The sequence below is a fragment of the Taurulus bubalis genome (assembly GCF_910589615.1).
Source record: "Taurulus bubalis genome assembly, chromosome: 13".
In the NCBI taxonomy this organism is placed as follows: domain Eukaryota; kingdom Metazoa; phylum Chordata; class Actinopteri; order Perciformes; family Cottidae; genus Taurulus; species Taurulus bubalis.
The window spans coordinates 17,953,618-17,971,506 of NC_136601.1; the positions used below are offsets into that span (position 1 = coordinate 17,953,618).

The 17,889-nt window shown below is 41.9% G+C and overlaps 1 protein-coding gene across 1 annotated transcript; it reads left to right on the forward strand.

Moving 5' to 3' along the window:
* Nucleotides 1-1,114: 1,114 nt before the first annotated feature.
* dctn4 (dynactin 4) lies at nucleotides 1,115-10,929 on the forward strand (the record flags this gene model as incomplete). Its single annotated transcript, XM_079229004.1, has 13 exons — nucleotides 1,115-1,249; nucleotides 1,867-1,937; nucleotides 2,126-2,304; nucleotides 2,484-2,527; nucleotides 3,068-3,175; nucleotides 4,500-4,573; nucleotides 5,432-5,544; nucleotides 5,640-5,749; nucleotides 5,846-5,919; nucleotides 6,223-6,277; nucleotides 6,797-6,904; nucleotides 9,188-9,285; nucleotides 9,384-10,929. The coding sequence occupies 13 exons, from the start codon at nucleotides 1,115-1,117 to the stop codon at nucleotides 9,601-9,603; spliced, it is 1,389 nt and encodes a 462-aa protein (XP_079085130.1). The 3' UTR covers nucleotides 9,604-10,929.
* Nucleotides 10,930-17,889: the final 6,960 nt, after the last annotated feature.

The window sequence follows — 17,889 nt, forward strand, 5'->3', positions numbered from 1 at the left end:
AGAATAAATGGCCTGATCAATGATTTTACCACCGGTGTCGAGTACATTTTTCTAACATTAATCTACTCTGAACATTCATAAACAGCATTCATTGAGACGAGAGAGAAAAATATATCGCCTGAGATGTAAATAAATAAGGGAGACTATTGGAGTGGAATCTTAAATGAATACAAGATTAAAAGCGTCACGTTCCTGACAAGAGGAGAAATACTGTCGGCCTAGTTTTTATTCATTGTCATTTCACATGGGATCAGCTATTGCCATGGAGAGCGGGTACTTGGCCTTATGCCCCGTTAGTGACTGACAGGCCTAAGTCCAGAGCTGCTAGAGCACCTCAGAGACCATATTTTACACTCGTGTTCAGTTGAGATCTGCATTGTCCCACAAGGCCACATACTTTCTTTTTGCAGCAGGACAACACGAGTATAAAGTCATATTCAGCTTATGTCTCTTTGAGGGCTTTTCTTTATTACATCCCACATGTTATGATCCAAAGATGAATGATGGACCCTGGAGTTGCTATTGGACACAATCACAGCGGTGATGGTGATGTATTAAAGAAATACAGGTACATTGTACAACACAGAACCATAAGACCTATCCAAATGCAACTGTCTTTCACAGTTCCATTTAAAAAAAAGAAAGAAAATATATAAATAAAAAATGTTGCAGATTTTGTATTCAAAACTAGTCTGGTATGAGATGGATTGTGAGACATTGGGTCACCGGGCACAGACACATAAAAGACTGGCACCACTTTAAATAATGTTTTGCTTCTTCTTGGTGTCTTAAGAGACATATTTGAAGCCGTTGAAATGATATGAAGAGAATCTTTCAAAGAAAACCGAACCACACTGATACTCTTATTCAGAAATACTCAACACAATACGAGATGACCCCCTGACCCCTTAGTCCCCCGATGATCTATACCAGTAATCTCATTCGGTAGTTCATCCATCTCTGGGTGTGGGGCTGGCAGTTTCAATACTGACCACACGTGGTCGACATTGAGCACGAGCTGTTTCCTCTCGTGCCAGACAACTAGCGGCGACGTCCACACGAGCAGGAGGAGCAGCAGTCAGTGAGCCCATCGACTCGGCTGAGCTGCTCGGAGATGGCGTCCCTTCTGCAGCCGGACAGAGTTGTCTATCTGGTTCGTGGAGAGAAAAGGATCAGAGCCCCTTTGTCTCAGCTTTATTTCTGTCGCTACTGCAGTGAGCTGCGGTCTCTGGAATGTGTGTCTCACGAGGTACGTAGACGTTTTCACCTTACTATCCTCAAGCTAGCTGTTAGCTTCATTTAGTCAGCAGCTACTTTGTTGTTAGCCGGTTTGCTAGTAGCTTTGACAGGTGGGTGGGACTAGTCCAACCACATACGCGCATTGTATGGCTGAGCCGCTTGTCAGTCAAGTTTTTTCCCAACGGTCTCCTCCTCTCATTGGCTATACGCGGCGGTTTAACTTCCGCTAGAGTTGGCGTTATTTCGAGCACAGCATAAATGGGCGAACAAGCTAGCGAGCTAGCTCTTGGTATTCTTTGAGTTGAACGTTTAAGTTTTTGCCCAGCTCATACATAAAGAGTATGTCCGACAAGTAAAAACTATTTGTTACATCATTAGTTCACCCAAGCTCACGACCCCACTGTCAAAACCCATCTTTTTAACGTGGCTCTCAGTTATGGACACCACACCCAGAGCGCTTTAGTTTTTTCACATATTGCGATTTCAGATTTTTCCTTGTAATTGCGTATCGTTACAGCTCATAAAGTAAAACATGAATCTTGTCTCCTGGGGAAAAAACATTAATTTTAAGATGTGGATGCGCAGTTTGACTGACTGCTCTCTTGAACCCCTGTTTGTGGTAATCAGGTGGATTCCCACTATTGTCCAAGTTGTCTGGAGAACATGCCATCTGCAGAAGCTAAGCTTAAAAAGAACAGGTGAGACTGACGTGCCTAAAGAGAGCTACATGCATACAATACATACACGCATACATACATACACGCATACATACATACACTCTTGCAGGTCAATGCTGACTTTGTACCTGTCTGGTTTCCGTATGTCATCAAATGAATGTCATTAATGTCCATTCATTCCTTATTACCTGTGCTCTACTGTGCTGCAGGTGTGCCAATTGTTTTGACTGCCCATGTTGCATGCACACACTGTCTACTCGAGCCACCAACATCCCAGCTCCTCTGCCTGATGATCCGACCAAGACGGCCATGAAGAAGGCCTACTACCTGGCCTGTGGCTTCTGTCGTTGGACCTCCAGGGACGTGGGAATGGCTGACAAATCAGTTGGTGGGTGCAGATATAAACAATGTAGACACGTCAATGTGGTCATATTTGAAGTATTTCCAAAAAATAAAAACTAGTAAGAAGCATCAACAGTTGCTCATTAAGTCAGCACATGTACAAAGCTGTTGTCCGTTGTGTTTGTTTGTTATGGCTCATTTCTTTCCTCATTTTGTTAACTGTAGCCAGTGGTGGATGGCAGGAGCCAGAGAACCCTCATACTCAGCGGGTAAGTTTCCCTCTGTGGTCATTTATTCTCACAAGTTGCTCACATGCTTCCTGAGCATGAAGTACTTCTTTTTGAAAAAAATTGCCTGTGAATGAGTTACGACGACACATTGCTGGCCAGAGGCAGAAGGATGCTTAGTTGCCGAGTCCAGAAATGTGGCGCAAACAAATCATCAATGCCCCTCTTTCATTTGATCCGTAATTCAAATGGTTAGCTTTTTAAACCTTCAATTATTGTCCAAAAGTATTTTTAGTGTTTCGCTTCATGATTGTAAGTGTAAGTGATCATTTATCTGTACATTAACTCCACATTTCACAAGTTTATTGAAAGTTTATCAGATGATTGTTTTGAAGGGTGCATGTAATCCCTTATTGTGTTACATTAAAGTACATTACATTCTTTTTTAATTTATATTTATTCAAACTGTTGAGTAACCAAACGGTATGTAGAGTTGGGACACTGAGTGTCTTGTTTTATAATAAAAAAATACAGGAAGCATTGATGAACAGTCTCTGAATGCAATGTTTTGTTTCCCTACAGATCAACAAGCTGATCGAGTACTACCAACAGCTGGCCCACAGAGAGAAGCAGGATAGAGATAGGAAGAAGCTGGCCAGGAGACGACAGTGCATGCCTCTGGCCTTCTCGGTACTTTACTTCCTATGAGCCCTATTCAGCCTTTCAAAAAATGAAATACCTTCTTCTGTTCCCTTTCAAATGTTGAAAAGCTGTCGTTTTACTGTAATCTGTGACACCACTTGCAGGTACTGTTGGAGCAGAATTTAGATCAATGATAAAGATCCATTTTATACGGAGGTTTTAGCTAAATCTCAATAACATTACCAATGACACATTCAACGTATGTGCCTTGTGGATAGTATATGATTAGCAAACATTTAACAAAAGCAAGAAAGAATAATATGCTGCTCTAAGTGTTTAGTTGAAGTGCAAGATTCACACCATGTCTATACACAGGCGGATAAGTATGAAAATGCTTTTTATTTGTGGAAACATTTTTTGGGTTCCTTTCAAAAAGTTCTCCATCCACAGTTAAATTTCAAAACAACAGAAAAAAGCCTGATTTGACCCTGAAAGGTCCAAACGGAGCAGAAGATGTAGATTTTCAAAGTTAGTTGCAGTGGTGTGGACATGGTTTTCATGCTTCTTGAGTTTGTTGGCACATAGTTTTACACCTTCTGCATCTGCTTTTACAATGTTTACATCCTATAATGCCAACCAGTCTTTCCTTTTGTGTATTGGAAACATTTCAAGACACTTAAGCTGCTATGTCCTGCAGTTGTTTTCCATCACTGATGCATCTCTGTTGCTGTTGCATGTCACCAAATGCCACTAATGTTTGCTAAATTGCTTTTGTTTCACCTCGTTCTCTATTCTCTCCTTTTTCTTTGCTTATGCACTCTGATATTTTGGTTTTTGCCCCCCAGCAACACACTATTCATGTGGTGGTGAGTTGTATTTTTCACAACTTGGATAGTCTCATCTTTATAGTAACACTGTCTTCACCTCTCTTCCTGTGTAATATGTAACTGAGTAACCTCACAGATCACATGAATGTCTCCTTGGGTAATTGAGACTGAGATCCAAACAATGGGAGCCTTTGTGTTTGTAAGAGGGAGAGAAGAAATGGAAGACTTTAAGTCTGTAACCTGATCAAAATATTTTCATACTAATTAACTCTGTCCGAGTTTATCCTCTCCTACTGTCCTGAACAGAAAGGCTCCCGTTATTGTCTCTTTTGGCTTATTTATTGTTTGTTTAAATGACAAATACCATTTATTTCCACTTTAGTTTTTTAAAGTTGTCAAACTCAGCTTTTGGATAAATATATTGTGTTAAAATAGTCATAGAGAAAATTATTGTACATTATGTAATTTCATCAATTGTCTTTAGCTCTTCTTTTCACTCTACAAAATGTCTGATCTGTTTTTTTTCCCCTACTAAATTTACTCAGGAAAAATATGGCCTAGGAACTAGACTGCAGAGGCAGAGAACTGGAGCTCCCATATCAAGCCTGTCTGGCCTTTCGTGAGTGGTCTTTCTTTCATATACAGAGACTCGCTGCTGCGTTTGACTCCACACAAGGACTTTTTTTTTCATATTAAAACTGCATGCATATTATAGGGGGCTTGGATGAATTGACTTCTTACCATCCAGCAGCGATTGTTTCAATTTCAGTGTGCCATGAAAATCAATTTATCGAACCTTGAAACTTGGCTTGAGGTAAATGGGAATCCATCACCGTGAACAGCTCGTCAGCCTTATTATTTCTCAAATTTCCATCATCACCTTTAGTAATGCAGTTGTGAGCGATCACCATTTTTATATTAAACCACCAGGATGCATTCAAGGACCCTGCTTTATCTCTGCAAATGAATTGGCTGACAAAAAGCACTGTATTGACAAAGTATTCTGTCGGATCTAAGAGAAACACGTAGTACAGGCTATGACTCCAAGACAATATTTATGCAGATTTGGTCTCTTGTCTTAAAAGGTTGCTGTTCAGTAGCCAGGTCTAAAATCTCAACTTTGACCTTGACAAAAAAGTAATGGTCCTGCTGGACCTTAAGTATTGTGTCAAGTCTTAACAAGTTGCAGAAACCAGTGGCTACAAGAAAGTACAAACAAAGTCTAAGGCCTTACTTTACGCTGAGAAAATGTTCAGTGGCAATGTAAGATATAGTACTTAATAAGATTCGTAGTTAATGTGCTAAAACTTCCAACGTCTCCTTTACTGTTAATAAATGTGTTGTTGCATGTATGCGATCCTAGTGGTGTAAACATTAGAACATCTCTCTTTGCGTTACTGCTTTCAGTTAAATTCAATGGCTTCGTTATAAGAGATGCAGCAGATTGTTGACGGCAGTATTTGTGTAACTTCAACAGCTTAAAAGAGGGTGAGGACCAGAAGGACATCACCATCGAGCCTGCCCAGGCCCTTGATGAAATGGAACCCCTGCCTGAAGATTGTTATACCAGACCCATCAGCCTACCGGAGGGTGAGAGTTTGTTTGAAGCTCACTAGACGTCACTAATCATATTTGTCTTTATAATTGAGGTAGAGTTGCACATACGCTTTCCTTTGTCCTTCCAGTGACCACGCTGCGCCAGCGGCTCCTGCAGCCTGACTTCCAGCCTGCGGGGGCATCTCAGCTCCACCCCAGACACAAGCACCTCCTGATGAAGCGCTCACTGCGCTGCAGGGTCAGTCCCACTCCACGTTTTTATTCTGCCGTATCGATTTTTAAAAGGCTGATTACATTTACATAATCATTTTCTTTGTTTTGTTTCCTCCTCCAGAAATGTGAGCACAACTTGAGCAAGCCAGAGTTCAACCCTACTTCGATCAAGTTTAAAATACAGCTGGTGGCTGTGTGAGTATTGGTCATGAGATGTGTCTTCATGATGAATTCACAAATACAACTACAAACTCATGTTGAGGAAATTATCCATGCAAAAGTAGCTTAATCTTCAACACATTTAAAAGAAAGTAACCCCAAAATATACACGATCAAAAGAGTGTCCTGGAAAATTAATCAATGGACTCATTTGGGGCCATCTATACCGTACAAATAGCATGTTGTTCCCAGGTTCATCAGGAGTTCATGTGGTTGAATGCTGTGTTGAGCGTAGTTAGTGGGTTGAGTGTAACTGTGCACTGATTGTTCCTCCCACAGGAGTTACATCCCTGAAGTGAGAATTATGTCCATTCCAAATCTCCGGAACATGAAGGTCAGTGTGTGCACTGGTTCGGCGTGCAGAGTGTATTATCTTTTACATGTTTTACCTTTTCTGTTGTGTCTCTAACATGCGGTGCCCTGCAATGAAACACAGGTAACTCGCCACTAACTAACCTTTTGGAGCTCTAGTCTTAATTTGTATTGTCTTACAAGGACATTTGCTCTGCTGTGCTGGTACTCAATTTAAACTAACCATGTAACGACGGTTAGGGTGAGGTGATGTGTTTTTAGAAGAGGTTGTGACACTAAGGAGAAACTGCATCTCTTGTACTTCAACCTGATGCCTGGTTAAAAAGAAAAAGGCTGAAATGCACTTGATGTCCCTCATAACCTGCTTGCTATAAGCATCCCTAATCACAAAACTTAGTTCTAATATGTTTATTGAGTTAAATGGTCTACGTTATGATGCTATTTTAGAGATGCAAACAAGACCATACCTTTTATAAGTGAACATCATTTCTGAAGGATAAGTTGGGTTAAACTTGAGTCCTTTTCTCCATCCTCTATTTAGGAAAGCCAAGTGCTGCTGACTCTGACCAACCCAGTGGAGAACATCACCCACGTCACACTGACTGCTTGTGAGGACGAAGATCCTGACGACATCAACAGCACAGCCAAGGTATTTAAGGACTTTCTCCTTTCATTTCTTTAAATGAACGTCGTCACTAAAGTATCGGACAGTTTCAAGAAGTGGAAATTAGGTGTTGAATACTCATTACTGTCCAAACATTGACACTACGATTGAAACAGTAATAGTCTAAATTCTCACTGCATCAAAAGAATATGTTCAATCTCATGACAATCCTGGAGAGAATAATCAGCCAACTCTGCAGCCCAGATATATTTTAGACTGAACTGAAAGTAAAATATAGTGTTCATCAGCTTGTTTAAGAGTAATTCTGCCTCACAAAGAGGCCAAACAGCAATGAATGGAGTTTTAACTGCTGAAAAGAGCATCGTAGATCAAATACAGAGTATATGAAATGTGCAGAGTCGCATATTGTGGCAGTTGTTGCCACCTGCCTACTCTTACATTTTGCATATTATATCAAGCAGTATTTCTGCGCGCAGGGCTGTCTGTTCGTTCACACCGCCTGTTCCGTATGTGGTCGGTCGCCTTAATCATCATCTTATATGCAGAGCAGTTGGGTCCCATTTTTACCTCCATCTGTCAGCTGTCACAAGCACAGCTAAGAGTGCCGCGTTCCCGTGGTAAATGGTCTGCTGAGCTGCCAGCAGCCACCGCGAGGCTCTCCGTGACTACAGACAGTTTGTCTTGACCTCTTTAGCAATGATGTCATGGGCCGGACTGGGTTAGGAAGCGCTCCTGGCCAAAACGGACCGTCTTCATGACCCATTTCCTTTCACATTGTGGCCAAACTGAGTGTGCTTTCCTGTCATCCTGCTTGATCTGATTTTCAAACACCTGGAGGGCAGCATAGACATGCTTGGTTGATTTCATGGTCCAGCTCTTTCCACATATCGTTGCGTAGCTTATGTGTTGTATTGTAGTCTGTGTATGTTTGCTGATGACTCTTAAGGGCCCAATATACTCATTGTTCAGGTAAATGTCTTCCACACATAGCAAAAGTATGACTGACTTGTCTTCTGAGCGGAGCAATTGCAAATGCATGCGTGGGACAATATTTTGGTCTCGGAAGCGTTTTTGTTTGTTAGGCCGAGAAGTATTGGCCAATCACGTTTGAGCAGATGGTTGCAGATAAACAGTCCTCCCGTTATCGCTCAAGTGAAACTCCAGTCTGTTGTGACGCGGCGTAGATATCCACTGGCTACACCGGAACCCCAGAAATAGAGCCCCTCGCCCCCAGGTGCTTATCTTAATGGGTTCAGAGATTGGTGTAAACATAAATTGGTTATATTCAATTTGGATTTTGGAACACCTTCACATTAAGTCTACAAGGAGCAGCAACACTTTAAAGAGCTCCAAGTGGTGCTTTTAAAAATGTAAAGAATGTGGAGAACCTGCAGTAAAGTAATCATCCATAGAGCCCCAAGCTGTTGTCAGAGGGACTCGGCAGAAACAGACGTGAATATTTTGGTCTTTATTATCGGCCGTAACACAAACGCTTATTTCATGTTTGTGCAAATTGCTGTACATCTGGTCGTTTTAGCACCCGTCTCTTAAAGACCACCACCCTCTCGATAAAGCCCAGTCTGCCCTGATTGGTCAGCGTTTTCCGGTCTCCCGCCTCTGCTCCGTCGCCGTATTCACAGCGTCACTGCAGCCAGGGACTCGCTGTGCGAGCTAATTACACAGTGTAGCGACCCTTCTATCGGTGACTTCACAACCGTATTGACGTCCCGACGGATCGTTTAAAAGCACAGTTTCTGAATAATGGCTGTGTGCATTTCTCCCGAGATTGAGCGTTTTGATACTTTCACAGTGTTTATACAGCACTGAGACCTACTTTTTAATCAAAAAAGACATCTCTATAATCTGATAAATCTCCACAAAAAAAAATGGAATCACCCTTTTAAAAAGTCTTCAGTGGAATTTCTCTTTTCCCTCCTTTGAACAAAATCCAGAATCTATGAATATGCAAATATTCACTTTAAAAAGTCACAAAATGACACTCGTACATAAAGCACAGAAAAATATTCCTCTTCCACAAATACATTTTAAAACAGCCCTCTGGTGACAAACTGCACGTACTTCATTCTGCACAGTGAAGGTCAAACTTCCAAGTGAAGCAACAATAAACTTTACACTTTTTTGAGTTGAGGGGATTGTTTTCCTCAAAACACACACACTGACATTGGTGTGCTTCAATACGGAGACACTTTATGATGTTTAAAAGCTGTTTAAAAGCTAAGTTGACTCCTCCAATAGTCTGAAAGTCACTGAATGTTGAACTGTAACTTTTTGTTGTTGTTTTTTTAGATTATGATGCCCAGCAAAGAATTGGTCTTGGCAGGAAAGGATGCTGCTGCTGAGTACGATGAACTGGCTGAACCCCAGGACTTTCAGGATGACCCAGAGTAAGTAAACACACTCCCACTCACACACCTACTCACACGCCTACACACACTCTCGGTGAGCGGTAACTCTTGGCCTGATCCCTCTGTTCTTTCCACAGTGTTGTTGCCTTCAGGAAATCCAACAAGATTGGTTTCTTCATCAAAGTGATCCCCCAGAAAGAAGAGGATGCGGATGTCACCGTTTCATTTAAGATCCGACACGACTTCCGCAACCTCGCAGCTCCCACCAAGCAGAACGAGGAGGGCGGCGACGCCACCGCTGAGGCCATTTGGCTCACGCACCATGTGGAGCTGAGGCTGGGGCCGCTCGCTCCCTGAACACGCTACCAAACTGTCTGATTTCTGATTCTGCTTATTGTAATGTTAGAACTATTTGTGATCTGCTCTGCATACAGCTGTTCCAGAGTTTGCGCTTAAGTTGCAGCTCCAGGTACATCGTGGAGAATACTGTGATGGCATGATAGCTCACTTCATAAAACTACATGAAACCATGACTGACTGCAACAGGGTTAAAAAAATTAATGTTTTTGTTGATCAAAATATGACTATATACTGTATTTCACTGATCGTCATTCTCCTCAGCTGAAACACTACACCACCTGACATTAAACGGCACTTTTAATGTGAAACAGAACCGTATGTAAACACACTGCCATTCAAATGTTTGGAGTCACCTTGTGTGTGTGGATGTGCTTCCACTTTCCATCAATGTGTGTGATACAGTCATCAAATCTATTATTTATTTTGGAAGTATGTTTGGCCAGAAGAAGTGCTCGGTGTTAATCGACTAACATCGTTTAGTTGGTGTCTCTACAGTGTTGCATGCCGGTGGGAGAATACTGTTGTGTTAATAATACACAATCAGTCCCAAACTTGAGCAAGTTTTAGTTTTGTTTTAAAACCTCCCCTTATTTTCTTGGTTGTGAAACAGGATTGATCATAGAGTATTTTCTTAAATGGCAAAGCAGGCAAAGTATTTGTTTGTCTTATTCCATGTGTCAACTGTGGATTTTTTTTTTTTATATTGGTCTTTAAATTATATGTTTAAAAAAAAAAATAGCAGTTTATGTTCAATGATGAACATTAACGATGAACATAGTGAGTTGCTATACGTTAGAATAAATGAGCAGAATCAGAAATCCTGAGTGAGAACAGTCCCATGAAGTCCCCGCTGTGCAGCACACTGCGCTTTCAGCTTATGTGTCCTCGTCGACACCCTTTTCTGCAGGCAGTAATATCGTATTAACTCGCATGCTTCAGCTATAGCAGATGTGGCCCACGTTAGACAATGTCATCACAATGGTGATCCTCTGCTGTTTTCTGAACAGAAAGCTTCTACTCGGGTTGAAGGTGACACTTGCCCATCATTTTACTATTGTCTTAAGTCAAGCAGTAACCTTCACTGGCACTACGAGGAGGGAGTATAAAACGCTCTGTCGATTACAGTACGTGTTGATTATTTAAATGTTTTGAGACACTATCACTATTTTTCTCATTTAGAAAATGTTTCTTGGTTTGTTGAACTCACTGACCTCTCTGCCAGTAATATATATTGTAAACTGGTCATTTTTGGTCCTGAGTGTGTTAGTAAAACAGAGCCTGACAACACAGTTACTCTTCTGTACAGGCTAATAAATTCATGTGATACTGTAACAGCACTCTTGACTTCCTTTGTTGTTGTTGAGGACCGACATTACTTTTAATGCAGGTGGGAGTTTACGTCATAAATTGTGACTGATTTAAACTGTGTCTGTCAAGCTCCCTCTGTGCCTTGTAGTGTTTTCATTCTCACCACAGGGTGGCGCTGCAGGCAAACAGTTTTCAGATGGTTGTTTGGAAGAGAGCTGTGGTAATGATTCTTCAGTGTGATCTTGAATTGCCCTAAAAGCTGAAACGGTATGTCTGATTATAGTAATGATTGACTGAGAAGGAACAGCTCTGATCCAGACGGAAACATTTGAATAATGAACCAAGCAAAGCCCGATGTTGGCTTTTTCAGGATGTGAGTGGCGAGGATAAATTGTCTATCTGTCAACATTGCGAGTATCTAATAATTGAATGTGTGCTCCAACAGATAGCATTTTGTATATAACACATATCGGTCCTGTTCAATGATGCTTTGCACACATGGGACAGTTTATTGCCTCTGGAAAGGCCGACCAGATACGATGCAGGCCTGTCTGCTGTGTAAACAGACCCACTCCGTCTGGGTAATAAAGCCATGGTTTTCTTTTATCTTCGCAGATATAAACAGCTCAGAGGAGTGCCCAGTGTAAGAGACATACATCACCACATAATATGAGGTAATAAAGCACACATGGGGTGAATCTGTACCACTGAAGCGGCCCAGACTCCCACTTCAAGCACAGCCCACGATAGCAGCAGCAGCAGCTGACTGAGAGCTCAGCATGGTGTGCTGTACCTGCACTTACTGGGTGGTTGCTTCCTGCTTCAGATATCACATTTTATAATACAAAGAAGACGAATGCTTGCTATGCTAAACTTGTATATATAGTCATGGCCATAATTTAATTTAGATAAACATGGAAGACTCATTGAAAATGACTGGGTTGCATATGGCCTTGAATGATCCCCCAAAACCCCGTCTGGAAGACAAATTCTGGATTCCTCTGGCCAGGATAATATTTTCCTGGATCAAGACTCCAATTATTTCATGCTCAGCAACAGTGTGTCTTATTTGTAGAACCTTGTACTGTAAACAGCACAGAAATTTGACCTGTGACCGCGTTACGGGGATTAGAAATTAATATCGTGGCTCTCCAGCCGTGTTGAGCAAGTAAGTGGGTTAGTAAAGGGCTTTCACATCCCTCCTCTTCCTCTGTTTTCCCTCTTTTGAAGACTAACATCTTTATTTATAAAGACAGGCCCGGCCAGCCTTGACCAGATGAAAAATTCCTCACTGAATTACAAGTTTGACTGCACCCAGGACGTTTCCACAACTACGTCATTGCCCCAAACCGCAAGTAACTCAGCCACAGAAGAGGCATGACACAAACGAGCAAAAGAGGAGAAAAACTTCACCTCAACAGAGGCAGTAAATTCCCTCCATCTCATAAAAACATGGCATCTAGAAGACTGAACGACTTTCATTTCTCTATGTATTAATACCCCTCTTACGGATCAACTGTGCAGTGCTCCAGTACATATGAGCATTATGACCTGTCAAGTGCTTAAATGGCATGCAAACTCCTGCACACTATCTAATCTGCAAAAATACTTCTAGATGCAACTTTTTGGTGCTCGACCTTCAATCCTTAGAGGAGTCTCTATTTTATCCTGCTTATGGACCAGAATAGTTTGGACATGTCATGTCTCTGAGCATGAGTAGGAAAAGAACAAAAAGACCCGAGAGCTCTTTTTACTCACTTCCACCTTATTTTAGGCTGAGCAGTAGGCCTGGAGGTGATGTGAGTGATTAATCGCCTGCTTCATGTTATGCTCACCAGACCATCATCTGGTTAATTAGCGGTAATAGATGATGTCTACCCTGATGAATAACTGTAGACATGTGAGCTTTCCAAAGCTGGGAAAGCCAAACCTGAGAAACATTAGCATTTTAGGAAGAAAGACCCCTCCCTCCACGATGCTCCTTTTGTCATTTTCTCTCCATCTCCCTCCATTTCCTCTCGCTTTCATCCAGTCTGCATTCAGGCGGCTGTAGGTTAGTTGGAATGTTGACTTGGACGTCTGGTTGAAAAAGATCGCTCTGAGAAAGCAGCTGACCCTTGACACCCGCTCTGAGCCCCCGTCAGACACACAGGCCGCTGGCCCGCGCTTTGCTTTCATTTATTATTTGCTCAATTGCTCACCGGGTGCATTACGTGTGTTCGGGCTCAAGTGTGTCAGCACCCCGAGCCGAGGCCAGTGCCACAGATTGGAGCCCCGGGGGGGAATCACTGTCGCCACTGGAAGTCTGTTGTTGGCGCCACATCTTCCCACTCAATGGAGAGACCAGAGTACATATGAGATCAAACTTAATCAGGATTAGTCTAGTTTAGTGCAGGACATTGGATAGCCCCATTTGTCACCATATGGTACTCTGTAATTCGGTCACAGTGTTCTCTCTGCAAACCTTAAGAGCAAAGTCAGAACGGTTGTGACCCCACAGAAATCTGCCCAAAGAAATAAAAGGTTTTACAAGTTTTGAGGAAAACGTTTAAATACAATATTTATTCACAGGCCAGTGCCCGGCCTGAGGTGACATAGGCCTGTTCCAATGAAGAGTAAAGAGCGGAGCTAAAGCTTAGCTTAGCACGAAGACCGGTAACGGCTTCATTTAAATGAGATATAATGTGCAAATTAGTGAGCTGTAGAATTATAGGTAGTTGAATTATTATAATTTCTTTTTACATTTGGACACCTGTTTCCAGTCATTATGCCAAGCTTAGTCAAGCGGCTGCTGGCTGTAGTTTCATATTCAGCTTTCAGATACAATAGCGGCATTTTTCTGTCTGAAAGCATATAAGTGAATTTACCGAATTGAATAAGAGGTGATTTTCAATGGCGTGGTTCATGGACACCAGTGTGCAGAGTTGTGTTGACACCTTGAAGATCCACTTGAGCATGCCGTCAAAACACACCTAGGCCCGAACTTTCCAAAAGGCTTTGCGTCTCTTCGCAGAGACGTGCAATTCCAGCCACAAGATGATTCACATTGGAACAAGAATCCTTTTATTTGCTTATATCAGCAAACAGAGACGAGCTTGAGTTCCTCTGACATTTGCAGAAAAGAGTCATGCGTCTCTGCACCTGCCGCACTAAGATCTTAATTCAGCGAAGCACAACACAAGATAATCCTCTGTGGTCTACAAGTATTCACCCAAACAAGGTTCATTAACTGCCCAAATGAATTACATGCCCCAAAGAAATTTAGCCACACGCCAGAAATAATGCAAGTTCAATAAATAGAGGATTTCAATTAGGGCAACACTTGTAATAGAAGCAGTGTTGTTGTCTAATTGTGGACGGTATATAGCCGGAGGCATCTCGGTAAGCTAAGCCCCATTAGATCTTGCTGAAAGTGTGCTGGCAGCCAATAGTGTGTGGAGAGATGCTGAAGACAGTAGCGACTGTGCAGCTGTCCCAAACCCACGGTAGCCCCGCCCAACATGACCCACCAACACAGCACAAATACTGTGGGGCCTGAATCCAGATCCAGTATACACTCACACACAAGTTCCCATCACTGAGCAGTGGCGCATTTCCCCCAGGAGAGGCTAAGTTAAATCAATGTCGGGAATCAATGAGAGCTTCATTGGTTTTACAGTGCAGGAATATGAAATGTCAAACTGTACATGTGGATTGTTGTGGACTCTATCAGTGGGACATTTTACAGACTGAAGAGGTCCTCCGCTGAAGTTTAACCTGAGACATCAGCAAAGCTTTTCTATCCAGTGTGTTTTTACGAGCATGAGCATGGCTTCCTTCACGATTTGCACACGGGAGATATGTATTATATATAAGATGTATGAAGAAGTTTCCCATCAAGGCATCCCAAAATAACTCCTTGTGGAATATTGGATACTTTCACCTCTTCAGGCCTTTGAACAATGCATTAAATGAAACAAATCTGTAAAGGAAAAAAAACACTACTCGCATCCCATGACTCACCTGTGATGAGAGATCACCAAGCAGAGATGTATGTTAGAAGTGGATGTGGTCACTGTGACATACCCATTAGTTTGTTGACAGCCGTTTGGAAGCCTTAAGTCTGGAATGTTTTGCTGTCACCAGCTTGGTCGCAACCTATCAATCACATGGAAGCCACACTCTGAAAAATGCACTGCTTTATTGTCCTTTTCTATAAATAGGCCCATAATTTAATAAATGAACATCATGCTGCATTGAGGAAGAATTACAACTAGGGATTGAGACCATAAACTCATATTTAGGTAATAAATCAGGAGTCATTTTCTTATAGACTTCTATACAATCTGACTTGTCTTTGCATCCAGAGGAGTCGCCCCCTGCTGGCCATTCGAAGGAATGCAAGTTTATGGCACCTCCACATTTGCTTCACTTTTCAGACTCGTAAGTAGGTCACACACTAACACACAGTTTTATATTCACCATTTTGTCAGCAAGTAAATACAGGAACCTTTAATCCAGGTCAACTCTTCAAATGCCCACTTAGTATTATTTATAGGTACTCTTGTTATTATAACTGTTATGAGATTTGTGTTTTGTTAATTTACTACAATCCGTTTACTGCTCACCAAGCTCACCAGTATGCTAGCTGTCTGAGGTCAATGTTTTAACTTGATGTACTGCTATGTTTATGTATTTTACTCATCCGGATTAATTGTTGTGTTTTGCTTCCTGTGAGAACTTGAGGAACAATGCAACTAATTTATCACACCCGACCCTTCTTTCATCTTTCTTTGCCAGTGAAGACTCAAAAGGAGGAAGTGTGTTTAGCTGGCTACATGTGCACCTATACACAGAGACCAGTGAAGGCAGAAGACGTCTTCTGTCTGAGCTAGCCTACTGCAAAACTATATGACATTAATGTAATATTGTAGTGGACAAAACCTACATCCTACTGTATGTTCATGCATGAAGCATATCATTTCACATTCACATGCAGCGTTTAGTATGATGCTTGTGTGACGTTTCATTCAATACCCGGCAGAATGAATGATCTAGCAGCTGATGCAGCCGCAGATGTGAAGGGGTTTATTTTCATTCGGTATTCATTATCTTTAAGTCTTTAGTGATCTTGTGTTCCACCTGCACACTCAACACTTACACCCACTGAATTAATGAGAGCGTCATCTGTAAAAAAAACAACGCTTTCAAGCTCAGCTGTGGAAACAGAGTCAGACTAAAGATCCCACAGGGACTGTCGGCAGAGAACAGAGGTCTGAGTTACACATTTCAGTCATGCCTAAGGAATTTAAAACAGATTATACTTTGCCAACCCTGCTGAAACAATAAAACAAGGAACACATATTAAGATAATCAAGACACACAGTTTGTGTGATCAAGGGCAGCTAATTGTCAGAGAGGGTGTTTGTGAAGTAGAAGTGAGTAATCTAAGAGGCCACATTAACCTTGAGCCTTTTCAAAAGCAAACACATATAAATGAAATGAGCTCAGAGAAGCCTGACAAGAGGATGGAGACTACAATCATGGGTGTTTGGTAGACATTTCCAAACATTTATTATTTACATAAGGATATCTCCTGTCTTAGGACTCTGGCTGCTGTTTATCTACATATTGGACTGAGGAGTGTTTCACTCTAAGGACGTCCTGAAGCATTGCCAGGCTTAGTCACTGGTGGAATGGCTGCTGGGAGGATCTGGATAGCCGGGCTTTGTTGGCTCTTGTCTAAACCATGTTGTTTTCTTTAATTTCCTGTTGATGGAGCTCACAGATCTGATTTCCTGCCTACGCAGGAAAGATAATCTTGCTGTCAATCTGCTGACTTTGTTGGGGGAGAATTTCACTTCAATGAGCCACGACGACTTTATCTGAGACCCCCAAAAACCCCTTCACTGTCAGATAGGCCTCCCTGTTATGTGCACTTTCATAATTTAGTTTTGATAAGACTTGTGTAAAGGACAGAATATAAAACATAAAAAGAGTCAGTGTCGGTATATACTACATTTTACAACTGAGATAAACACATAATCCAGCTTCCACTGGCAGCAACAACTAGATATGAATCTGGTTTTATACAATATATCTGATGTTACATAGTGTAGTGATGGTGCAGTGCAATAGACGTGGCTTGACCTGGTAGCAAGATGGAAGAAGGTCAAACAGAGGAGGAACAATAAAGATTGAGGATGGGGAGGAAGAACGCATGTTTTGGTCTGGGCCCAATCTGAAGCATCTGCCACTCCTTTCTGGCGAAGCATCCTCTGGTAATGGTTGAGACTTAGCAGCTGGGACGCCTCATATCGGATCTTACTTTCTCCATCAGCTAATTTGAATTAACATGAGTTGGCTTCTTCTGTGTCTTCAGCTGTAAACTGTATCATTTGCGTTAGAACAGGATACTAATGGCAGTCGACATGCAACATCTTATGAGCATTAGCAGGGGTATCAAACGCAAACATTTGTGCACACAGCAGCTGAGCCACGTCCACAGGTATAGGACTGCACTCCAGGCCGTGCAGTAGTATACATCCCTGACATCTTTGCATTTGCCAGTGGATGGATGAGCTTGACCCCTGAGTACTTGAACTTGTTCGCCCTGAAGCTAGAGCAACACATTCTCCACTGTATCAACATCACTCTGTTAAAATGTTTCCATTCGCCGGATGTTGAAAGAGGGACCACCTCTGAGGTGTAGTTTCATACAGATTAGAGTCACATGGAGACTCTTTGTGTTGCTGCTGAGATGTGCCTTTAATCGAGTAAAACAACATGTGGGTGTAAGCCTGAGCGCTGCATTGACTTCATGTTTCTAATGTAGCTTGCACAACACCGTTAGTAGGAACTTGGGTCCAACATGATCTATTATTAAGGGCCTTTCTTTCCCTTCACTTCACTGAGTTCATACATATTTTCATGCAGAAGGTTATCATAACATGACCTCATGAAAAGCTAAACAAAGCATTCCTTCTTCTCCTGCGC